The following is a 24,289-nucleotide window of genomic DNA, read 5'->3' as shown; positions in this document are numbered from 1 at the left end:
GCTTGGAGAGTATTTCATGCAGTTTAACATGGCTGTCCCTTTTGCAACCGGGTTCATTTTCTTTAAGTCACCACAGAAATGGCAGAGAAACACTCTGCTGCTGCATCATTGATGTTATGAAGATGCAGGTATTCCCCTGTGGCCTTCTGGGGAGCCTGGGACCCACTGGCCCTGCAGATTGGAGGCACTTTGGGAGGAGGACCACCTTATCTCCCAAGCTAGCACCAGCTGGAGCTCAAAGCTTTAACAACTTAATCAGAGGGCTTTGGCATGGCCAAAATGAGAGCCTGAAGCCCTCAGCATGCACTTGCTCTCAAGGCAGCAGCAGCAGATGTGATGTTTTGTGCTGGCAAGCTCTGAGACAGAGCAACAATTTAACCCAATCTTCCCTCCCCAGTAAAAGCCACCATTTCCAGAGTCCTGTCTCAGATATGCCTGTGTTTGCTTTTCCTACTTCTTTCAGGAGAGGGGAAAAAAAAAAAAGGAGCGGAGAACACAGGAAAGAAGAGATGTGCGTGTTCTTGCTCTGCAATATTGTCCTTGTAAGCCAAGTTCAAAAATACCTGAAGGACCGTGGTTTTGTCATGGGAGAATTATTACTGGTTTCAGTAGTTTGAACTAGCAGAGATTGTTGCCTATTATGCTATTTCTTGTCAAGGTCTTCACCCTCCTAATTCCAATGTCCTATAGAGGAAACCGGGAATGATAAACTATGTTCTAGGTCAAGCTCCTCTCAAATTACACCAAAAATGGTAAATAAAGGCTGCATGCCATCTACAAATTACCTGAAATATTATTATTTCATTAATGTGGAATATAATCAGAACCTGTATAATCTCAAAGCAGGGAACAAAATGACCTATGACTCCCAGGAAATATAACACAGCATCGCTTTTAGAAACTAAGATTTTAATCTAGTAATTAACTTTTCAGTTGTTATAACAAATAGAAAAGCATGAGATTGTTCTTTTAAAGCTCTACATTGAGTTATTTGCTTTGAACATACAGGAAGGAAAATACACAAAGTCTAGAAAGGGTAACACTTTACAGAAACCTCCCCACAGTTAAATATGTTCTCTTGAAAATGGGGTTGATGAAAGTTAAAACAAAGATTTGTCTGATGTTTTTTTATCACAATACACTTAAGTTATCATGGAGAGAGTCACATAAGCATTTATAGCATGCCCATGCTGTAGCATGTATCCCATCAAAGCGTACATGAGAAAGAACAGGAAAATAATGTAGAAATTGGATAATAGAAGGGCTCTAAAGAAGAAATTACATTCATGAATCCAGTATAACAACATTGTTCTTTGATTGCTTCATATAAGCAGTTCTAGAGGTCTGTAAATGCACAATGCACAGGTACTGCTTCTAAGGTGATTTCTAGGTTTTCAAGTTCGGTGCTTTTTTCTCCCTGCACAACCACCTTTACTGATTTCTTGCTGCCCTGCCTCATTTTTACCTGGAGGCTGTTTTCCAAGGCTGTGATTTCTCGAGAAGGGCTTCCCATAGCACTTATCTTCTCCTGGCAGCATTTTGGACAGCTTTTAAAGTATTCAAAAGTATCACCACGCTTTTCAGAGGGGAAATAAGAACATCCTTCCACAATTGGAAGAGCATTACAGCTAGATTCACTTTTGACCTTAAATGTTCTCAAGCTGGTGTTCAAAGTTGATCTGAATGTCTGCAGCATCTTGACACAAAAACAACTCCCGATGCACAACTGTTGAAGAACTGTGAAATCTTTGGCAATGGTACTTCGAAAATTGGGCTTCAGAAGAAGATAGATAACTGGATTGTAGAGTGTGGAGGATTTTGCAAAAACAGCTGGAACAGCAAAGGCTAATGGAGGAATCTTGTCTATTGACCCAAACGCTGCCCACATGGCAATGACGGCGTAAGGGCTCCAGGCAGCAAAAAAGCCAATGCACACAGCAATACTCAGCTTGCAGAAATAAAAATAAAAAAAAATAAAAAAAGAAATAAAAAGAAATAAAAAGAGAGAGAGAGACAAAAAAAAAAAAAAAGAAAGAAAACTGAATTAAAAAACTACATGCATGAGGAAAACAGCATATAGAATATGCATAAAAATAACACCTAACTGATTCCCCTTGTTAAAAGTCTTGTTAAAAGTCTCCCCAAATCTTCCATTATACCTCAGCTGCTCTCCAAATGTATATTTGTCTAGCAACCTAACTCTGTGTGAGACTTGTAACTTTCAGAGTTTAAACACATCAACTCTTACATTTCTCTTCCTTTTCACTGAAGTGCCACAAAAACTTTTTTTACACTAAAAAGGAAACCAAACAAAAGAAAAAGATACATTTCTGAGGAAGCTTTTATATGAATTGCAAAGTCATTTCCATCTACTTTCTAATTCATGAATCATACTGGTTTTCCTGGCTAGAGAATGTCTTCCACAATTTTATTTTTTGTGCTCATCTAGAGCTATATACAGGTATCTGACAACAGAAAACCAGACTGATCCTGAAGGTGAATTAAATTCATGAATTTAAATTAACTTCTCTCCCCTCTGCCCCTCCTCCCCCCTCCCCAAAGAACTTGTCTTAATAAAATCTATCAAGAAAGCTTTAATAGACCTTTAAAAAAATCAGTGATCTTTTAGTATAAATTATCACACAGATATGTAAAATGCAAGAATAAATATTTAATCAGTAATAAACATAAACTCTAAGAAATCTAAAGTAAACTGTAAGCATCAGCTTGTACAGGAAAACTAATCTGCAGGGCATCCTTCTAAGCATGGTTTTTAATTTTTTATTTTCATTTATAAATGAAGTGCATGCATATTTTAAGGGCAGAAACAAGAATATTCATGCTCCTGTAGAAGTTTCAAAAGTCTGTGTTTGCCAAGAGTATATATTTACAAATAAAGAAGACAGTAGAGAATCCATTCCCTTTAAAGTAATATTGGATCCAAGCAAAGAGAGGAAAAGACATACTGAAAGTACTTTATTTTTCAGCTGCTAATTGTGCCACCTCCCTGAACTGCCTTCTGCAAGTCAGAGTACAGAGCTGCTAACTAGCTTTGTTAACTGAAAATGCAACACTTTTCTCAGTGAGGCTCTGTCTGTAGGTTCAAGGTTGCAAAAATCATGTTTGTTGTTTTTTTTTTTTATTTTTATTGTGAGAGATCCTGTTGTTGTATTCAAAGTGAGAATGAGAGAGAGATCCTGAGCACTTAACATCAGAGGAAAACACATAAAATTCCTTTATGGCATAGAGATCTACACAAAATGCTATTATTTTCTCCCTAAGTTTAATAGTATCACAAACTTTTTATTTTGCAAGAAGAAATGCATGGTGATTGCCAAGAAATATATAACACAAGTTTTATGAGGAATGTCTGTCATGTATAACTGTTTTTACTATTAAGTTAAAATCTGTTTATGAATTTGCATATGTCTCTAGAAAGCCATCTTCTATAACAATAATGGCACTGGAGAAATTTCCCATTTATGGGCAACATCCATTGGTTCACCTGAAGTCCAAAGCTACAGTGATTTGGCAGAATTAAGAAGCAAGTTATTTTGGCAGAATGAAACTATTTAAGAAAAGATGGAAAGAGACAAATCCGCATGATAGAGTGACCTTAATTTCTCTTTTCCCCTTCCTCCGCCCACTCCCCACCCCCCCTTGCTCTATTTATTTATATCGGCTGAAGATTTGGCTCTACTTGTGGAAAAGCTAATGTCACAGGCATGGGTTTTGTAATCCTAAATTCTCCATGCCCATGGCATTCCAGGCTGAAATGAAGAGCGGTTTTTGTGGCAAGCAATGTGCCTTGGCCCTTTAGAATCACGTCAAGAAGAAATGGACATTAGAATTGACTGGTTCATTTCCCAGATGGCTTATTTTATGTAGCAATTAATCTTTGGGATTGTGATAGGTTTTACTTTGTTCCTGTGAAAAGGTATGTGGCACATAGTTTCAAGGAGCTCTCAGCCTACTTCCTGAGCTGCATCAGTACCATTTTTACAGCAAAAACAGAACATTCATCTTACATAACCTCAGCTATCCAAAACTTATACCCTAGATCTAATCTAGTCAAGGTTCTTTACAATGTCAAAGGAAAGAGAGACATATCTCCAGAAAGAAATTGATATCATCCAAAGATATATGCCTGTAATAGATGTGACAGATTGCTCTAAGGTCCTTGTCATTGACAATTTTGAGGCTGAACTTAATACAACTAATTTTAAGTGAAGTGCAACTAAGCAAAAGGAACTCCCTTTGAGACACTTGAGCATATCAGCTATACATACATGCATGTAAAAAGAAACTTTGTTATTATTATTTATTCTGTCATGTCACATATTGAGAAGTCTAGATTTTAATAGAAAAGCGCTTGGATGACACTTAATATTCTGCCTCTGGTACGAAGTAGGTAGAGTGGGCTAACCAACAATGTCAGCATGAGATGTCAAAGAATGTTGAGATTTTCATAAACATGACAAAAGGGGAGAGTTTTGGTGAGGAAGATATGGAGCAACCTTGTGAGCATTGACAGGAAACTCACAAAAGTGACAAACTAAAGGACACCTTCGTGTTCTTGTGAGCAAACAAAACCAACAGCTGAAATACAGAAGTACGACAAAAGATGGAACATTGCATAAACACACTACACCTTCAGAGACATGTCCTTCAGTACAAATTCTTGGAGATATGGTATATTTGTATAACTGCATCATAGCTACTTCTGAGATCTTTCACAGGCAAGATGCAATAGCTAGTTTTCCTAAATGACTAGGAAAAAATATTGAATGCACACCATTGCAGTGAAACTAGAGAGGCAGCCAAACATAAGGAGAGAGCCATAATGCATAATTTCAATTATCCTTGTATAAACTAAATAATAACACAAAAGCTTTGAAAGGAAATATATATATATATATTCGTATATGTATGTATGTATGTATTTCTTTATTTATTTATTTTTCCACAGGCTTTCACTATAAGGAAAAGAGTACTTGTGAGCATCTCTTTTTTTTTTTCTTTTTTTTTTTTTTCCCTTCTGGTTCATATTTTAAATTTGCTGGTGACTTCCAAAATACTGTCTTATCTCAATGCACAACACAGTGGCCAAAAGTTACCTAAAAACTTAAATGTCAGAATAGAAACAAAGAGACATTGATTCTGTAATTCAGGCCTCTCTAACCAATTAGAATATGTTAGGAACAAAACTTTACTGCTGTAGCAGTTAGGTTATTTCCAAAGGTGACTTCATTTTAATCAGAAATGGTTGTTCAGAATAAATGATCTGTACAGTCATTCTTAAATTTCATTAACTCACAAAGTTTACCTATCAACTCCTTGCACCGAAGAGAACTGTTCATACATGAATATGACTGTCACACTATAAGAAAAGTCAACTACACCGTTTCATTGCATCACTCTGTGATTGATCCAATTCTCTTTATGCTATACTTGATGGACAGATGATAGTTCTGGTCTTGGATTTCCTTGGATGTGAAGGTCTGAGGCATCACTACACAATGAAACTCAGGGAGGACAGCAGGCATGCTGGACTACAGACAAGCCTTTTCATTATTTCACTCTAGGCCAGAGTCCAGATTTCCTCATTAAAGTGAGCAAGAGACATATTGTCTGATTTTGCCATCAACTTGTAATACACAGCTGCTAAAATTGCAGTAGCAGCAAACTGAGCCTTTGTAGACTGTGAGGAAATCCAACTTGAAGACATGTGGCTCACTGAGGAACAACGTGAAGATGTGACCTAGAAAAATATGTGCAGGCCTCAAATAAAGGTGTAAAAAATGTTCTCTTATGGAGGCTATTCCAGGAAATACTAAGCGATTCTTTACAGTTTGTAGAAAGTGTCATCAGTGGTTTACATCATTAACACCTCAGTGTTAATGAGAAGATATTTTAATGAACTATAATCAACTTTCTGTAATATCTTTATTTTATCATGGAAACACAGAGAAAAACAATTTCAGCCCTATGAGCTATCTTTTTATACCTGCACATATCTGTGGACATTTTTCGCTTTTTTTTTATTTATTTATTTTTAATCAAAGTATCTATCAATAGTGTCCTGTTGTGGTTCTGCAGCAGTATGAATAAAAGGTGATGCTCTCTTCTCATGTCTTGAAAGCCAGAATTTTATTTTAATTACTTGTATTATCACTCAGAGATTTCACTGACCAGGAAAATCCTTAATGTCCTATCATACAGGGAGATAAGAAAAATACCTTCACAAGATACATCACATCACCTATACACCCAGGGCCTATTCAGACTAGGATGTTTGAACTATAACTTAGGTGGTTTGGCAAGTATAAATTATTTTGTACAACATACTAATTCTTAAAAATATAAGTGTACAGCAATACACTAATTTTCCAGGGTAAGGAAATAAGTGATTAACCTTTGCTCTGCGTCTTAGGCTAGTTATGATTCTATCATAGTTTGTGAACACAATGATCGCACATAGAAGAATTTTCAAAAATCTTTTTGAAGTTTGCCTTTGAGCATAAGCAAATCCCATAAACAAATACTTTCCAAAAAATACTTCCCAAGAAGCAAATAAACAGAGTTACAGCTGGGGAAAAATAAATAAATAAATAAATAAATAAAAATCCTTTAAATCTGTAAAGCAACCACAAGAACGTTTTTCAAATACCAAATATAATGATAGTTGACACTCCTGAGAAATTTACAGTCAAAAATCTCTCCTGTGATTGAGTTGGAACTTGGGAGAACTTTGTGGTTTGTAAGAACTTAACAACAAAGAATACAAGCTACAGAGCATACATTGCAGGTAAACAGAAGAAGAAAACAGTTGTGCCACACTTGCAGCATGCCATCAGCTTCGCAGTTATCTCTTCAACTGGTGTGTGCCAGTTCAGTCACACAGGTTGGAACAAGGCAGACTGTTGGCACAAGCTAAGGACCTAATTAAGCTATTTCAAAGTCCATGTCTATTGTACTTACTAGGAGAAATCAGCTAGCTGACACTTTTAAGTAAATGATACTTCATGACCTCTTTGGAAGCTAAAGCATTTTCCACAGTTTTATGTCTATTGTATCAAGAAGTTTCCTGATGTAAATTTATGACAAAGCACAGCTAAGACCGTGTTGGGGTAGTACAGAATCAGCTGCTGAGAGTGGGGACTTTCATGGTTAGTAACAACTTCTGCATGCTCCAATTTTTGTTCCAAAAAGACCTGTAAGCCTCCATCCAACCAGTGTGAAATAGGATTAGGTTTGTCTAGGGTTTTTATTTCTGTATTTTACAGACAATGGAATGATTCGGGAAGTTATTAATTTCCTTTTCTGGCATGGCAGTAGAGTCCCAGTGATGTATTTACTCCCACTAAGATAAAGGTGATTGAGTCTTACTCTTCACCCTGTACAAAAGATGAAAAGCAATGCCTGAGATGTGAAAATGAAAGTAGTTTCTTACAGGGACCATACCAAAATGTGTGCCATACCTTTAAACACCAGAGAAAACAACAAGCAGGAGTCGCTCAGTGTTGAGAACTTTTCTGAAGCAATCGCAGTCAGCCAGTCACCAGGTTACAAGGAGGCATCCTTTCCTTTCCTCATGTCAGCCTGCCAGGAATACAGATTTGCTACGTGTTCCCATGTAATAATGGGAAACTATGCAAATGTATAAATCTTTCACAGCTTCTCTCTTAGGATTACTGAAACAGATTTCCAGGCTTGCCCTTATTCTTGTACAAGAACCAGCACGAAATGTACTATTCTCATCATTTTTTGCTCTCAGATTTCCCTTAACAAACTCACCAAGGTAATTTGCATTAACATACACATATTTTAAATCATTATTGATTATAATTAGAGATAAAGTACATGAAGAATGGAAGCACATGCATCACAGAATGTCTCTGTGTATATGTTCAATTACAAGTGTGAAGCATTGTTTCAGAGTTATGGTCCAAGCAGGTTTCTAGTAAATCATTTTGACTGAAAGGATTTTAAAAGCCTTGTAAGTAGTCCTAGTATGACTTGGTCAGCCATGTTCAAAAACGACAAGCATATTATATGCTTCAACAGCATTTTGTAAAAATGAATCAACAAGTAGCCATCTGGTCCTCAGTGCTGCAAGTCTGAATCATTGTCCGTCTTTCTCAGAGAGCTTTCACAAGTTGGGTCCAGTTTGTTCTGACCAAAAGAAGCAGATATGAAGCACAGGTACTGCAAAAGTGCCATCAGTGAACGTTACCCTGAGCCTCATGCATTTTTGTTTCCCAAGGAAGAGTTTCAGCAGGCCAAACTGCTTGTGTTATATAAGATGAAATCTAGAAATCTTGTGAATCGAGGGAGTTTTCAAAATTGTCATTTCAGTCCAAACTGCAGTCCACTATCCCAGATTTAAACAGAAGCCAGAAGTCTCAGTGAGCAATTTATGCCCCTAATAAGGCAAATAGATTTGCCACTGCAGACACTGAGCAGAGAAATTAAGATCTACAGTCACTAGAACCTGCAAAGTTCATACTACATATGGTGCATACTACATATGGTCCATACTACATATGGTATCAGCATAAGAAAAGTCAAATTTTTCATTGTCATTCACTTGCTAACAGACGACAGCAAAAGGAGCATTGCAGACTTGAGGACAGGATGTGGTACTATCATGGAAGGGGTGACCACAGCTATGCAGACTTAAAGTGCTGCACAGTGCTACTCAGCTAGGAGCAGTGTAGCAGGTTGAGAAGAAAACTCCCAAAGCCCCTTTCCAGTACTCCAGCTGTCTTAGAAAAGGGGCTCCACCTAACTGGTAATACACAATAGTGGGAGATGCTGGACACTAGGTCGAGTTTTTTTAGTCTCATTGGCTATCAGACTAAACTGTTAAATGAAATAAGATTGGGGATCGTTGTCTGGATCAGACACAAACTGGTCACATCCACACTGCATGGTGCTCAGACTTGGTACTCAACAACATTTGTGGTGCCTTGGTGAAGTATAGCATCATTTCTGGGGCTTGGGGTACATTTTTTTAGTTCAGTGTTTTTATTGCGTGAAACAAAGTATTTGTTGCATTTGTTTTCCTCCCTGTGAATCATACTTGGTCCACTATCATTTGTCTTCTCTGTAGAAACTTTTGCTTACTTTGGCATCCAAATTCCCTCACATTTGAAAAACAGACAAGAATATTTGCAGCAAGTTCTTAGTTTTTCTCAATTTATTTCCATGGCATCAGTATTGCAGCAAAGACCTACAGGATTTCTAGTTCTCAGTAGCTGCGAAAAAGGAGCAATGGACTCTAGGAAGGTAATTAAATAAGGCTATGTCAAAGCCAATAAAATGATACTTTCTTCTTTCCTTTCACTTTTAAAGTAATTGCTATGGGTGAAATTATTCTCCTGAGAATAAAAAGTTTTTCCTGCAAATTGTTTCTGACAGGGTAACTGCAACTATTTTCAGAGTCTGTGAGACTTTGTCTAAATGCATGCTTATAAGCAGCAAATTAATTCCTCTGATTCAATTTTTTTTTTTTTTATGCTTCAAGGGAGACTATTACAACTTCTACTTTGTTTTTCTGCAAAATAATAAGCCACTGAGCCAATGCACTGCTAAAATAAAGGAAGCAGCAAAAGAAATTAGAAATTCACAAACTAAGCTTTGAAAAATCATGTCATGCGTTTTCCTCCTCCCTTCAGCCAACAAAGCACAAAAGAGTAAAAAACTGTAAACAGTAAAATGCTGTTACAATACCATGATTTGGAAAGAAAAAAACACACACACACACACACCTGATTTATATTGGAGTCTTCTCCAAAACAAGTCAACAGACCTCTTTCCAATGATTACCCTGCTCACAAGACCTGGGAGCAGACCCTTACCAGCATGTTTTTTAAGCAATCTAGCATTATTATGTCCACCTATTATTTTGTACTTAGTGATTTAAAGATCTGCTCAACTTAATGTTGATGAGTTGTGCAATACTCATGAAGGTAAATCTTCAACTCTCTTGCTGAAAAAAAATGGCAAATATATATATATTAATTTTATCTAATTCCTACTGCTGAAAATTTTTGGTAGCTGTCTTTTTCTGTCTTTTTTTTTTTTTCCCCGAGTCCTGTGGTTAGCACACAGATTACAAAAAGTATACATAAATGTATATGTCCTCTCTTGTACTCATGCACTAACACATGTTGCCTGAAGCTCTAAGTAGAAATGATGTGATAACATGGCATAAACATTTTATTTAAAAAGTGTACAGTACTGCATCATCAGTGAAATCTATAGTCCTTGCCTCATGGACTAACTTGACCATCATGTACATAGATCGTTATATGTATCCTTATGAATGATACACAACAATAAACACGGTTTCTACTTGCCCTGCCCTAGGACCACCTAAAGCACAAGAGTGAGGAAGATCTGTCTCCCTCAGAGGGGAATTCCAGTTCTAGATTTAGGGCCAGATCTCCTCATGGCTGTTTACATCCACAGAGCTTATCCAAACCTGGATTCTGCTCTTCCTTGTATCCTCAGCACAACTTTTTCTATGGTTCATGAATTGCAAAAGTGAAGTTCAGTTCATGGTCAGAATCCACAGGTATGCAGGCATGCACACTGGACAAAATCTCAGCAGGCATCCCCAGTGAGCCAGTCTGTCCCTAGAGTGCCCAGCATCCCCTCCCATGCACTCAAGTGCCAGGGGGAGTTCCAGTATCTCACTGGATCTCAGCAGTGTATCTCAGGCCAGAGACCTGTACAAAGTGTTAATACAGATTTATCTTCAGAACTGAAGGAGCACCTAGCGCAATTATGAAAGCTGGAGTCTTCTCATTGGTCCATGTCACAGATAACAAGAGGAAAATATAAATATATCATTAGCATTCCTATTGCTTGATATTTTTACATTTTTTATTTTGATACTGTAGTTTAAATCTCTTTTTTTGAAGGTCACCACATCAAATTATAGAAAGCAGTACTGAAAGGTTATGATTTTATTCCTTTAGTGTCCCCCTAGAATACCAGAGAGTGGTGCACCTCAGAGCAATGTCTAATAAACCCTGTGCCATATAGAAACCACTGCTACTACAAAGTTTCTAAGCACAGTCACTACATTAATGTATGAGCAGGACTAGGATGCTACTCCCCTGAGCCAACTAGCTTGGTTGGCATGCAGCATGATGGAGGAAATGCCTCTCAACCCTTGAGCTATCACTTCATCACCTCAGATTGGCCAGCTCTTTTACCAGCCTCTGCCAAGATGCTGCCTGCTCCACACAGTGATAAATAGTGATAAAGGCAGACTCCTGCAGATCACCTGTCCCCCCTGGTGACAGAATTTATGTTAGGGTCAGGTAGCATGGACCCTGAACTCAGCCTCTGGGTCCTCGAAGACTGCAAGTGTCACACACAGTCTCACAGACCAGCCTATGGCTAGGTTCCTTTTTTTATTCAAAAGCCTGCAAGAGCAGAAGCCTACAGTAGAAAATTGGAGACTGTCTCTCTGTGCAAACTTTGCTGAGCATTCAGAAAATGTAAGTATATTATACCAGAGCCTGGAGACAGAAGTATGAAAAAAAAAAAATGCAGAAGATAACACCAGTCAAAGCAAGAGAGGTTCCTGAATTTGAGTCTTGTGCTGTGACTGCCCTGATGGTCTTGGTTTGGTATTTTAACCTTGCTTAGTTCTCATCAGTATATTGGCCATAATTTCCCATCTGGCAGAATTTTACTGTACATAGGAATCATAAAAGTAGCCAACTAAACACTCTGCAGTTTGGCAATATATTGACCTGTAAAGCTAAGGTATATTGCAATTGTATCTTCAAAATATTCCAAAGTAATGATAGCAAAGTCTGGAAAGCAACTGACAAGAACAGCCCATAATATTATTTGTACACTAAGAGGAAGAGATTTAACATGTTATTCATCAAGCTGTAACAGACATTTGATGAACTAGAGATGACTACAGAGTATCTCACACCCTTGATCTGTCCTCTTCTATTTCAGTAAAATTTTTGCACACTTAAAACAAATGTTATATATATATTATATATATATATTTGTACAAGATGCCTGGCAGCTTTGTAGGACATGGACATCTGTAGAGCCTAGGGTTTTTACTGGTCACTATAAATGAAGTAGTCGAAGGAGAGCACATAAAAATGAAGCCAACTTTTCCTGAGAGGTCTAAAGCATTACAGAGGAGTTGTGTTTTTTTTTGTTTTTTTTTTTTTGTTTGTTTGTTTTTTTTTGTTTGTTTGTTTGTTTTGTTTGTTTGTTTTTTTTGTTTTTTTTTTTTTTCTATTATTTGAACCATGCTTACACAGGAATCTAAAATACTTTTTTTTTTTCACTTTGCACTATTAATTATAAATTCTTATGCTAATAAAAGACAATCATAAATGTGATTGTCTATGTTACAGTAACAGAATCTCAATTTCACCTTCTCTCTAAATGAAATGTCTGCATTCTGCCATAGCAAGCCTTGGCAGTAAGGCACATTCAACATGTATTTTATAGGTAAACCAGATTCTTCTACACTTGTTGAAAAGCTGATTGCCTCCAGCTCAAATCAATATATGCTATACAGCCTACAGTATAAGCAACTGTAAATTTAAAACTAAGGCTGTTTGTGCCTTCATAGAGATTATATCCCTTCACACAAGCAAAGCCAACATTTTGAAATAGCACAATGACCACTAATCCCCAAATGGCTTTGAAATGCCTACAGTAAATTGCCATATTGCTGTACTGTACAACTAAAGCATCCACTTAAGGTGGACAATATCAAGAGAGGCAATGAACACCTGTAACTCTTCTATATATTCAGGAGTATATTACGCACTACAATGAAGTATTCAGGGTTGGGATCTTACATCCTAAACTGTAGGGCTTCTTTGAGGAGCAACCTTTTTCCAATTTTTATTTCTATATTATTTCCCATTATGTCTATAGGTCTTTGCACCTGTAACTAGCCACAGCTTTCAAGATTTCTTGTAGCCATGGCTATACAATAATTTTGATTTCAGAGGAGTGTAAAAAACCTCCATTAATTTTGGAGGTACTTTTTTTTTTTATTAATTTAACAACAACAAAAACAACAAAAAAGCACTGTGTCCCTGCATTGTAGAAGAGCAATTTAAGCCCAGGTAACATCCACAATGTTAGACTTGCCTTGTTTCTATGCAAATCATTGCATTTTATGCTGAGAATAAAATTAGATACCCTATTTCCACAACAAGCAATTTTAGAAAAGAAATGTGAACTATACAGCTTTCTCCTATTCAGCCAAATGATCCTTCAGTGTTTTAAGCCATGTACTTCAGAGCTATCACAAATCACAAACGCAAAGAAAGACAAGTTAAAGACCATAAAATTTGTTCAAAGTCATACACAAAGTCTGAACAAAAAACAATTTCCCAGGACAAAGGTTTACTCCACTATAACTTTAATTTCAATGTACTGCATTAAAATTAAATTCAGAGATATTTCAACAAATATTTGATGAAATGTTGAGTTACGTGCATGGTGGTTTTGCTCCTTCAATGTCTAGGAAGAATTAGGGTATGTTTCTGAAAATTGTTAAATCCCAAGGAATTCCTGGAGAAAAGGCAGTTTTCTACATCTCTGCTTACATTCAAAACATTTATCTGTCTTACGTACATGCCCAGAGCATGTTTTCTTCAGAAGCTAGCAAACCCATACAGTTGTGAACAAATTAGATGAGAACAGCATTTTCAGTATGCGTTATAATTGATTGTTATGGAACTCTATAATAATAAAAGCAATTTCAGTAGTTAGTCAACCTTGTAAACTCAGAAACACAAAAACACAGATAGCACTGTACTGATCCCATTATGTTTTCTAAAAATTTTGCTTTTGTCATTCTATAGTAGCACAGAAAAAAAAAAAAAGAAAAGAAAAAAAAAAAAAAGCCCTACGGACAGTACGGACAGATCTTTTAACAATGAAAGTAGATTAGTAATAATGAATGTTATCTGTATTTTATTGTTATTTCTTATAAAAATATTCAATTACTACTAAAAAAAAAATGAAATGGACCTAAAATTAATGCTATGACCTAGTTATGTTAGTATGGTTTAGGAAAGTGATAGCTGCTTAGTGTACAGGGTAATACAAATTAAAACAAACTGTAGGAACCTGCAATATAAGGGGAACCTGCATCAATTACTTAGAGTCTCAAGGCATAGGAAGCTGCCAAGCTTTTGGAATCATATTTCCTTGCTTAGATGGACTCTAAGTGTCTAAGTCCTGTTTTAAATGCCCACGTCATTTTCTGAATTTAGGTTTTTAAGACTGAAACAATGCCCAAGCCCTTCTGTTGAAGCCAGATCAGATTGCAGAGGTCAGATGCCACCAGGACTCCTGTTACAGTGTCCTGATTTCAGAGCAGAATGGTTAAGGCCAGAGGAAAAGTGGGCTTTAAGTCATCTCTAATTTAATAGTAATTTAATTTGGTAAGCTATACCAAATTTACTGTTTAAATGCAGCAGAAAGAACTACAATTCAACAAATAATCATTCCAAGTAGACCACAACATTGAAATGTTTGGTGTGGCTACAGTCATCAAATAGAACAAGGCATGAAAGGTCCTTAATTAAAAGTTAAAGAATTAAAGGATAATATACTGTAGTCAAATGAAAGATGTAAGAATATTAATGTCTACTGAATTCAGAAGTGGGGCAGAGATATACTTAAGAGTTTTAACTGGGAAATGTTCCATCTGAGGTTTAGGAACTAAGGAACAGTTAAGACATGGACATACTCTTTCATCCTTAAACTGCTTGGATTGAATAAAATATTTAGGTTGTAGAGAGTAGGTAGGAGGATAGTATTTCCCACAGTGATGGGAAAAAACATGATACTCAAGATGTCTAGTGTAGCTCTTCTGTATCTGGTAATCTGAAGAGTGATATCGGAGAGCGACCAAGCTTTTTGATTTGGAACAGAGAAAGCAAAGCATTTATACAGAAGATTTGTGATATATTTAATTGTATTTGCAGATGAGAGCATCCATATTCCTGAAGAGAGAAATGAAAAGGACCAATGATTCGAAGCAGAAAGTTGAAGTTGATGAGGAAGATATTTGATGAGAAAGATAAACAAATAATTAGAGAAAAGAGAGAAGGATTCATTGAAATAAAGAAAAAAAGATTTTCTCAGTGGAGATAATTAAGAGTCAAGTTATATTCATATATATCACTTATATATAAGAAGCTATGTTCAAGAGGTATATTATCTAATGACTGAAGCACTCCTAACTAAGGTCTGCTGCAAAGTTCGTCTTATATTTCGGTATATTAAAAAAATATATATAAAAATAAATAAAATAAATAAAGATATTTTCATGGAAAGGAGGGGGATGTAGTTTAGCAGCAAGAACCAATTTTCACAACAAATTGTGTAGCCACAGGACTAATTTTACTAAGTAAGTCAGTAAAACACTAACCTGAAAAGGTTTCGGTTCAAAAAGTATTTACAGAGATGCACTTATCTGTTGGTTTTTTTTGTTTGTTTGTTTGTTTTGTTTTGTTTTGTTTTGTTGTCCTGTTTTAAGTTAAGTACAAGCAAATTTGATTTCCAAGTCATTTTTAAAAACCTTTAATGATATAAACTTCAGCCTGGATCCCCTCAGATGTCTGTAGCTGGGCAAACAGAATTCAGTCACTCAATGTGACTGTCAAAATGTCTTTCATAAGCAATGATTCCTGAGGCTCAAATTCACTTCTACATAGGGCTCCAACTTTGAACCTTCCTTTTGATCAAAGATAGCCAGGCTTTTACTGAATGGCACTAGGAGATGCACACTTTGCCATCAACAGCACCTCAATGAGTTCCTCCTGACATTCATTTTTACAGCATAAATACATATTTTTCTTTGTGAAATGCCTTTTAGAATGTGTACTACACATGGAACTGGCTGTTTTTAAAGGTTTCAGAAAATAAGCTCAAAGGAGATGTTGAATAGTAGAAGTTAAGAGAATCACACAGAATCACAGAATTTCTAGGTTGGAAGAGACCTCAAGATCATCGAGTCCAACCTCTGACCTAACGCTAGCAGTCCCCACTAAACCATATCCCTAAGCTCTACATCTAAACGTCTTTTGAAGACTTCCAGGGATGGTGACTCCACCACTTCCCTGGGCAGCCCGTTCCAGTGTCTAACAACCCTTTCGGTAAAGAAGTTCTTCCTAACATCCAACCTAAAGAAATATGATGGTAAAGGATCTCATGAACATGAAGAAATGAAAACATTTTTGGAATAACAAAAAGATAACCTGAACACCAAGAGACTTACCAGAGACTCACTGTTAAGAAATATTTCCAAAACCTGTCACTGGCATCTAAAAAGCATCTTTATATTATAAAATATTTATATTTTCACTTCATGTTCAAAATTTTTACTCTAATTTCTACAATGTCTTGAAAGGTGCTGCCCAATTTTGGCAAAAACATTTTGCCAAAGACTTTCCAAATACCAAATACTTGCCAAAACAGCTTGCCAAATACCTTGGCAGTAATAGTTTGCACATTGTTCATCCTGGTGGGGCCAGAGACGTGCTGCTCCACTGCTCTCCTGGATCCTTTCACAGTTATCAGAATGAGTGAGTAGGAAGTGATAATTACTCCACAAGGGAGAATAAAACAGAAAACAAAGAGAACGACAGTGTAAGACATGGATATGACGTCTACGTTGGTGGAACGCCAGTCAATGCAGCAAGCTGTGCCGTATGGCTCCTCTCCATACTCTCCCCAGTGAGCAAGGGGTGAACAGGCAAAAATTGCTGCATAGGTCCAAGCACAAGCTATCAAGATTTGTCCATGTTCTCTCCTGAACCTGTTTCCTGAAAGACACAAAATAATCAGGGAAGACCATCACATAGGGATGCTGTAAGCTCCAGTTAACAATTGGAACAGTTCAAAAGTTTATTAATAGGCCTCTTGTATTGCACACTGGAAGTTTGTTTTTTTGTTCTCTTTTTATTTTTTCCTGAGAATAACTCTCTATAACCTTCTAGAGATTTGCTTCTTAAAATATTGTCTTCAAAGCAACTTAACTACACCCAGGCAACTGATATGCTGAATTCACCAGTCATTACACTGAAAAATGTTTCGTTCCTCTTGAAATCAAGCAAGATACTAGGATATTTGGTTTTTGTTGTTGTCGTTGTTTGTTCATTTTTGGTTTTGTTTTCTTTTGTTTTAAACACAAATTGTAAGCATTTTGATGATTGTAAAGTTTTTTTGCTCTGAGAAGATTAGCACTCAGTATAGCAGAGCCTTTTTCTGCAAGTAGAGCTCACATAGACTGTGTTGAGCACCGAAAAATGCATAATCACAAGACAACAAAACCAAGCCTATGACATATGATTTGGTATTTTGTTGGGCACAACTTTCAAAGTAGTTCTAGGCTAAAGAACACATAAAAGGGGGGATTCTTTACAAGTACACATCAGTATTTTTTTTTTTTTTTTAATAGGGAAGCAGGAAAAAGGAACAACAACAAAATCCATACAACAGTAGTTCAGGGAAGAAAAAAAAAAAAAAAACTCAGAGGAAACATATTTATTTCCTGACTTAGAGATGAGATTATTAGTAATGCCTAATCCTGGAAAAAGAAAAAATTTATTTTTCCTATAATAAGAAATATTAAAGGTTTGGCTGGATGTAAAACCTCTTCTATAAAAACATACTAGGATATGCAACCCAGAAATGGTAGTCTATGTTCACATGAAAAAAATAAAATCTAAGACAGAAACAGTAGCTTACCATAAGCTGGAAAACAAATTTTGAGGCAGCACACGATGCTCAGTAGAGTCAGTGTTGAGAGACTGCAGATCCCAAACAGTACCCCACAAAATGCATAGAACAAGCAAATGTGTTTCCCATACAACCACCTGGTAAATAACCAAGAAAATTAATACTTTGATGATATCTCTTTCTTAAATGTAATACTACATGGTAGAAGTATATATACTTGTAGCCTTAAAAATAATAATAAACTTTATGACCAAACTACTTGTTGCAAAATGATCAACTACAGAAGAGATACTCAGTGGAAAGGACAGCCAGTAAAGTAGTCATGTCCTTTTATTGTTATGATTCTTGTTTGATCCTTTTTATTTTTTTTAAACAAAGCAATGATAATGTTTAATGATAAACATTTTGAAAAGAAAAATCAAAATGCTTCTTTACTGTGAGGGTGACAGAGCAGGGGAACAGGTTGCCCGGAGATGTTGACTCTCCTTCTCTGGAGATATTCAACCCACCTGGATGCCACCCTGCACAACATGATCCTGCTTAGCAGAGGGATTGGACTAGATGATCTTCAGAGGTCCCTTCCAATCCTGCCCATTCTGTGTGACTCTGTGATTCTTATCACTAGTAGGCCAAGGTCATAAATTAATACTCTTTACTATTATCTCCACTAACTTTAGGTGTTTTTTGAAAGCTAAATTTCATCAAAATCAACAGATTCTCTTGTGAATGTTCTCCAGAGGAATAGAAATTTCACAGAATCACAGAATTTCTAGGTTGGAAGAGACCTCAAGATCATCGAGTCCAACCTCTGACCTAACGCTAACACTCCCCACTAAACCATATCCCTAAGCTCTACATCTAAACGTCTTTTAAAGACTTCCAGGGATGGTGACTCCACCACTTCCCTGGGCAGCCTGTTCCAATGCCTCACAACCCTTTCAGTAAAGAAGTTCTTCCTAACATCTAACCTAAAACTCCCCTGGCGCAACTTAAGCCCATTCCCCCTCGTCCTGTCACCAGGCACGTGGGAGAACAGACCAACCCCCACCTCGCTACAGCCTCCCTTGAGGTACCTATAGAGAGGGATAAGGTCGCCCCTGAGCCTCCTCTTCTCCAGGCTGAACAAGCCCAGCTCCCTCAGCCGCTCCTCGTAGGACTTGTTCTCCAGGCCCCTCACCAGCTTCATCGCCCTTCTCTAGACCCGCTCAAGCACCTCGATGTCCTTCTTGTAGCAAGGGGCCCAAAACTGAACACAGTACTCGAGGTGCGGCCTCACCAGAGCTGAGTACAGGGGGACGATCACCTCCCTAGCCCTGCTGGTCACGCTGTTCCTAATACAAGCCAGGATGCCGTTGGCCTTCTTAGCCACCTGAGCTCACTGCTGGCTCATATTCAGCCGACTATCCACCATCACTCCCAGGTCCTTCTCTGCCTGGCAGCTTTCCAACCACTCATCTCCCAGCCTGTAGCTCTGCTTGGGGTTATTGAGCCCCAGGTGCAGGACCCGGCACTTGGCCTTGTTAAACTTCATGCAGTTGACCTCAGCCCATCGGTGCAGCCTATCCAGATCCTACTGCAGAGCTTTCCTACCCTCAAGCAGATCGACACACACACCTAACTTGGTGTCATCTGCAAACTTACTGAGGGTGTACTCAATGCCCTCGTCCAGATAATCGATGAAGATATTAAAGAGGACCGGCCCCAGCACCGAGCCCTGGGGGACGCCACTAGTGACTGGCCTCCAACTGGACTTGACTCCATTCACCACGACTCTTTGGGCCCGGCTATCCAGCCAGTTTCTAACCCAACGAAGCGTGCGCCAGTCCAAGCCAAGATCAGCCAGTTTCTTGAGGAGAATGCTGTGGGAGACGGTGTCAAAAGCCTTGCTGAAGTCAAGGTAGAACACATCCACAGCCTTTCCCTCGTCCACCCAGCTTGTCACTTTGTCATAGAAGGAGATCAGGTTCGTCAAGCAGGATCTGCCTTTCATAAAGCCATGCTGACTGGGCCTGATCACCTGCTTGCCCTGCAAGTGCTGCGTGATGACTCTCAGGAGGATCTGCTCCATGAGCTTTCCTGGCACTGAGGTCAAATTGACAGGCCTGTAGTTTCCTGGGTCTGCCCTCCGGCCCTTCTTGTAGATGGGCATCACATTTGCTAGCCGCCAGTCAACTGGGACCTCCCCCAGTAGCCAGGACTGCTGATAAATTGAACTGAATTTGAACTGAATCTATGCCTCCTCACTTTCTATTCAGACACATGCATGATTTGCAGTAGCAGTTGTCAAAAGTCACATTCTAGATTTTGAAGACATAGTATTAATTAGTCAGAAATACCAAACTTTAAAGAAGATTAAAAAGAAAAGAAGCGAAAAAAAAAAAAATGTTTCTCAGTGATTATAGGTTGAACTCATGTCAGTGGACAGAATTGGTAAAGGAATGAAAGAGTTCTAAATTCAGAGTGTTGGCTTAAAAAATAATCCAGAATATTACATTTCTCTTTGCCATTGTTACTACTACTTTTGGGGATCATCAGTAAATTCAAGAATTCAGGGTTTTCTTTTTATGCTACTAAGTTTTACTGTCTAACTTTAAATAAACAAATAAATAAATAAATAAAAATAAAAATAAAAATAAAAATAAAAATAAAAATAAAAATAAAAATAAAAATAAAAATAAAAATAAAAATAAAAATAAAAATAAAAATAAAAATAAAAAATCACCATCATTCTGCCCATGAAGAATAAATGTAGTAGTTAGTGGAACAAACAGTGGGTGTTTGGAAAATCTCATCCCTGCAGAAATCAAGATGATAGTAACCTCAAATAGACATGAATGCTAATTAATACCAGCAGTCTATAAAGTTGCTGTTACATAGCATACTCCTCTCAGTCCTTCTAATTATTTCCCACTGTTATGACAAGAAAAGTGGCAGAGTAATTCAGTCTTCCCCACTGACACAGACCTCCAGAGCTTGCAGATGATGTTAAATATCATGTGCATAGTGAACAAACCTGTGTGAAAGGCTGGAGGTTACAGCTAGAGGGTACAATGTCAGAGTCATACCAAGGTCACTGATGGAAAGGTTAATAATGAAGTATTCTGCTGGTTTCAACAAATTCTTTTTCTTGTAGGAGACATATAGGAGAATACTGTTCCCACACAAAGAGCATATTCCTGCAGAGAAACACACAATATGAAAAACCATTTACTTTTAGCCATCTTTTTTTTTTTTTCTTGCCCTAGAATAACGTGTTACAATCATGGTAACATTTATCAGATAAACTTGTCTCTTTTTATATTTGTGATTTTTTTTTCTTCTTTATATTATTATTATTATTATCATTATTTTTCATATTACATTACATTATATTATATAGTAGTAGTAGTAGTAGTAGTAGTAGTAGTAGTAGTAGTAGTAGTAGTAATCATCATCATCATCACTATAATCATCATCATCATGGTTGCCTCAGAGAAGAAAAAATCCAGGGAAGATTCTTTTTTCCTGTTAGGACATTCCACCACCTTCTGAAGCACCAGCCATCAGCTTTGCTTAGCCAGGGTGGCCATTGTTGTCCAAGTGCCAATGTTGCCTTTCCTTTCCTCTGACTTACAGTTATAGTGACCGATACCATTAGGATTGGATCTGATTTTTTTTCCTCAGTCAGACCAAGACTAGGGAGGAGATACCAGCATAACTCATTTCCCAGAAATCTCACTTTTTAATGCATTGACTATGGATGTCGGCTATAACCCTGATTTTTCTGGCACTTTTCCCATAAAGTGTAGTCACTTTATGACTACAGCTTTTGGTGTTATGCTTCAGGTATTATAAGGAGTTAGGATATGCTGTTTTGTGATTTGCAATGATACGTGGAAAAAGACAATCTCTTGTTTAGACTTAATGATGACTTTATGGATGCCAAGAACTGCCAGGGCCTTGAAATCTAGCATTCCTGTCCAGCTTTATCTTCCTATAATATTAATTAAAGTTTTTGTTCTTAACACAAAACACAGGCTACAACTTTTTAATGATGTTACCGTATTATCTTTTCTCCTTTCATGAAAACATAGAAGTTCATCTTTGTTGGAAACAAATTGACCTTTAATGTTGCTTCATTCTCATCAAACACTGACAAACAGTCACCACCAAACACAGTATCATTATCATACTTACCAAATACCATATAACATATGCCAACAACAATATCAGCTTCTTCAGTTATTTTGGACTGGAATGTTGAATTAGAAAAAAATGGGCCCATCTGGAAAAAAAAAAAAAAAGAAAAAAAATATTAAAAATTAAAAATTAAATATCTAAGCAGGTACCTGCAAGCTCTCTACAGAGATACAAGATGTTCTTTGAGGGAAAGATGGGGAGAATTTACTTTTAAAGACAGTTGCCAGAGGCAATGGGCACAAACTGCCCATATTGCTCAGCTTTCCCTAGCAAATTCTTTGGTGAAGACATTTACACTAATTAAAAAGAGCTTCTGCCAACTGTCTTTATATTGGTCTGAGCTGAGTTACTTGCGTAACTCAGAAAAATGCCAGAATTACCATTTATTGTCATCAGCCATTCTTTTATTCAAGGAGTCTGCTATGGGGCCTGCCCTGTGACCCAGTCCAGACCTTACTGTCCATATGAAGAACAGCAGTACCAAAGTAAGGGCACTAACTGCTTATATTGCAATACTTAACCTCATAGATGCACTCACACAAAGGGTTTAACACATCATCTAATTTAAGGGAGAATACCTAAGTTGAAGTTTTCTCCTAGAACTATCAATAAATAAAAAGTCGATCAGACGTGAATCTTTGGTGGTTTGTTTTTCCTTTCTCACAGATGCCATTGCTGTATTATTTTAGGAGTATTGGAGAGATTATCTGGAGCTGTTCTTGGCAAATTGAAGTTATTACAAAAATATGACAATGAAAGTTCAACAAAATCTTCTAAACATATTCACAAACCTTTGTCTAATAATGATACATTTCCACTGCTGGTCACATCTCACTTTCTCTGCGCTCCCATTGAGTTTCTTGTTTCAAAAAGAAAGTCTGTTTTTTTGTGTGATCACTGCAACCAGCCACATTCTTTCAACACACACTCAGCACAACAGCTCCCAGTGAAGTAGGAAGCACAGCTTTAGGCCTTTGGCCTGAGGGTATGAAAAAAGTCAAAGAAAAAAGCATCTGGAGACATGAAGTCACCTTAGAAAACAATACAGCATCTAATTCACACAGCTCTACAACCCTCCGATTCTTACTTAACCAGTGTATATCCACATTAAATAATGATCTCATAGCTACATTACATTATTCCAGTGTAATAAAGCTGATTACCTAAATTCATCATGTCCACCTTCCCATAGGCTGCTTATTCTCTCAGTGGTCTATCAATCCCTATTTCCTCAGTTGCTAAATCCAGGGCACCACTACGGAAACCAAAGGGTCTACATGTTTGTTCACCAGAAGTTCCATCAGAAGGAATTTTAAGCCTACTGCATAACAGCAATAATGTTTATACTCTAATTCTTTTCTCAATATTTCTTCTATTCATTAAGCAGAAGCAGCGACAACAAGATTTCATATTAGAAGCCTCAGCTTCACCATTTTCCTAGTGGCCAGTGCTGCAGCGTGTGACTGCCCTCAAGAGAATCACAGAATCACAGAATTTCCTAGGTTGGAAGAGACCTCAAGGTCATCGAGTCCAACCTCCAACCTAACGCTAACAGCCCTCCACTAAACCATATCCCTAAGCTCTACATCTAAACGTCTTTTGAAGACTTCCAGGGATGGTGACTCCACCACTTCCCTGGGCAGCCTGTTCCAGTGCCTCACAACCCTTTCAGTGAAGAAGTTCTTCCTAACATCTAACCTAAAACTCCCCTGGCGCAACTTAAACCCATTCCCCCTCGTCCTGTCACCAGGCACGTGGGAGAACAGGCCAACCCCCACCTCGCTACAGCCTCCCTTGAGGTACCTAAAAAGAGCGATAAGGTCACCCCTGAGCCTCCTCTTCTCCAGGCTGAACAAGCCCAGCTCCCTCAGCCGCTCCTCGTAGGACTTGTTCTCCAGGCCCCTCACCAGCTTCGTCGCCCTTCTCTGCACCCGCTCAAGCACCTCGATGTCCTTCTTGTAGCGAGGGGCCCAAAACTGAACACAGTACTCGAGGTGCGGCCTCACCAGAGCTGAGTACAGGGGGACGATCACCTCCCTAGCCCTGCTGGTCACGCTGTTCCTAATACAAGCCAGGATGCCGTTGGCCTTCTTAGCCACCTGAGCTCACTGCTGGCTCATATTCAGCCGACTGTCAACCATCACTCCCAGGTCCTTCTCTGCCTGGCAGCTTTCCAACCATTCCTCTCCCAGTCTGTAGCTCTGCTTGGGGTTATTGCGCCCCAGGTGCAGGACCCGGCACTTGGCCTTGTTAAACTTCATGCAGTTGACCTCAGCCCATCGGTGCAGCCTATCCAGATCCTACTGCAGAGCTTTCCTACCCTCAAGCAGATCGACACACGCAC

General features: G+C 37.9%; 1 protein-coding gene across 1 annotated transcript; it reads right to left on the bottom strand.

Moving 5' to 3' along the window:
* Positions 1 to 1,336: 1,336 nt before the first annotated feature.
* Positions 1,337 to 22,030, bottom strand: LOC116485430 (opsin-5-like). Its single transcript, XM_032180747.1, has 5 exons — positions 21,943 to 22,030; positions 20,780 to 20,942; positions 17,776 to 17,903; positions 16,516 to 16,850; positions 1,337 to 1,948 (listed from the first exon to the last, which is right to left on the bottom strand). Exons 1-5 carry the CDS (start codon positions 22,028 to 22,030, stop codon positions 1,337 to 1,339), a joined length of 1,326 nt encoding a protein of 441 aa, XP_032036638.1.
* Positions 22,031 to 24,289: the final 2,259 nt, after the last annotated feature.

This window comes from Aythya fuligula, chromosome 2 (genome assembly GCF_009819795.1).
Source record: "Aythya fuligula isolate bAytFul2 chromosome 2, bAytFul2.pri, whole genome shotgun sequence".
In the NCBI taxonomy this organism is placed as follows: Eukaryota; Metazoa; Chordata; class Aves; order Anseriformes; family Anatidae; genus Aythya; species Aythya fuligula.
This window is presented reverse-complemented; position numbering and strand designations above follow the sequence as displayed.

What these genes read in the sequence shown, in the direction of transcription:
- LOC116485430 (XM_032180747.1), bottom strand. Translation starts at nt 22,030, where the DNA reads ATGGGCCCATTTTTTTCTAATTCAACATTCCAGTCCAAAATAACTGAA. An exon ending in CATATGTTATATGGTATTTG is followed by an intron (nt 20,943 to 21,942) that starts GTAAGTATGATA and finishes GTTTCTCTGCAG; the next exon opens with GAATATGCTCTTTGTGTGGG. An exon ending in ACCTCCAGCCTTTCACACAG is followed by an intron (nt 17,904 to 20,779) that starts GTTTGTTCACTA and finishes GTTATTTACCAG; the next exon opens with GTGGTTGTATGGGAAACACA.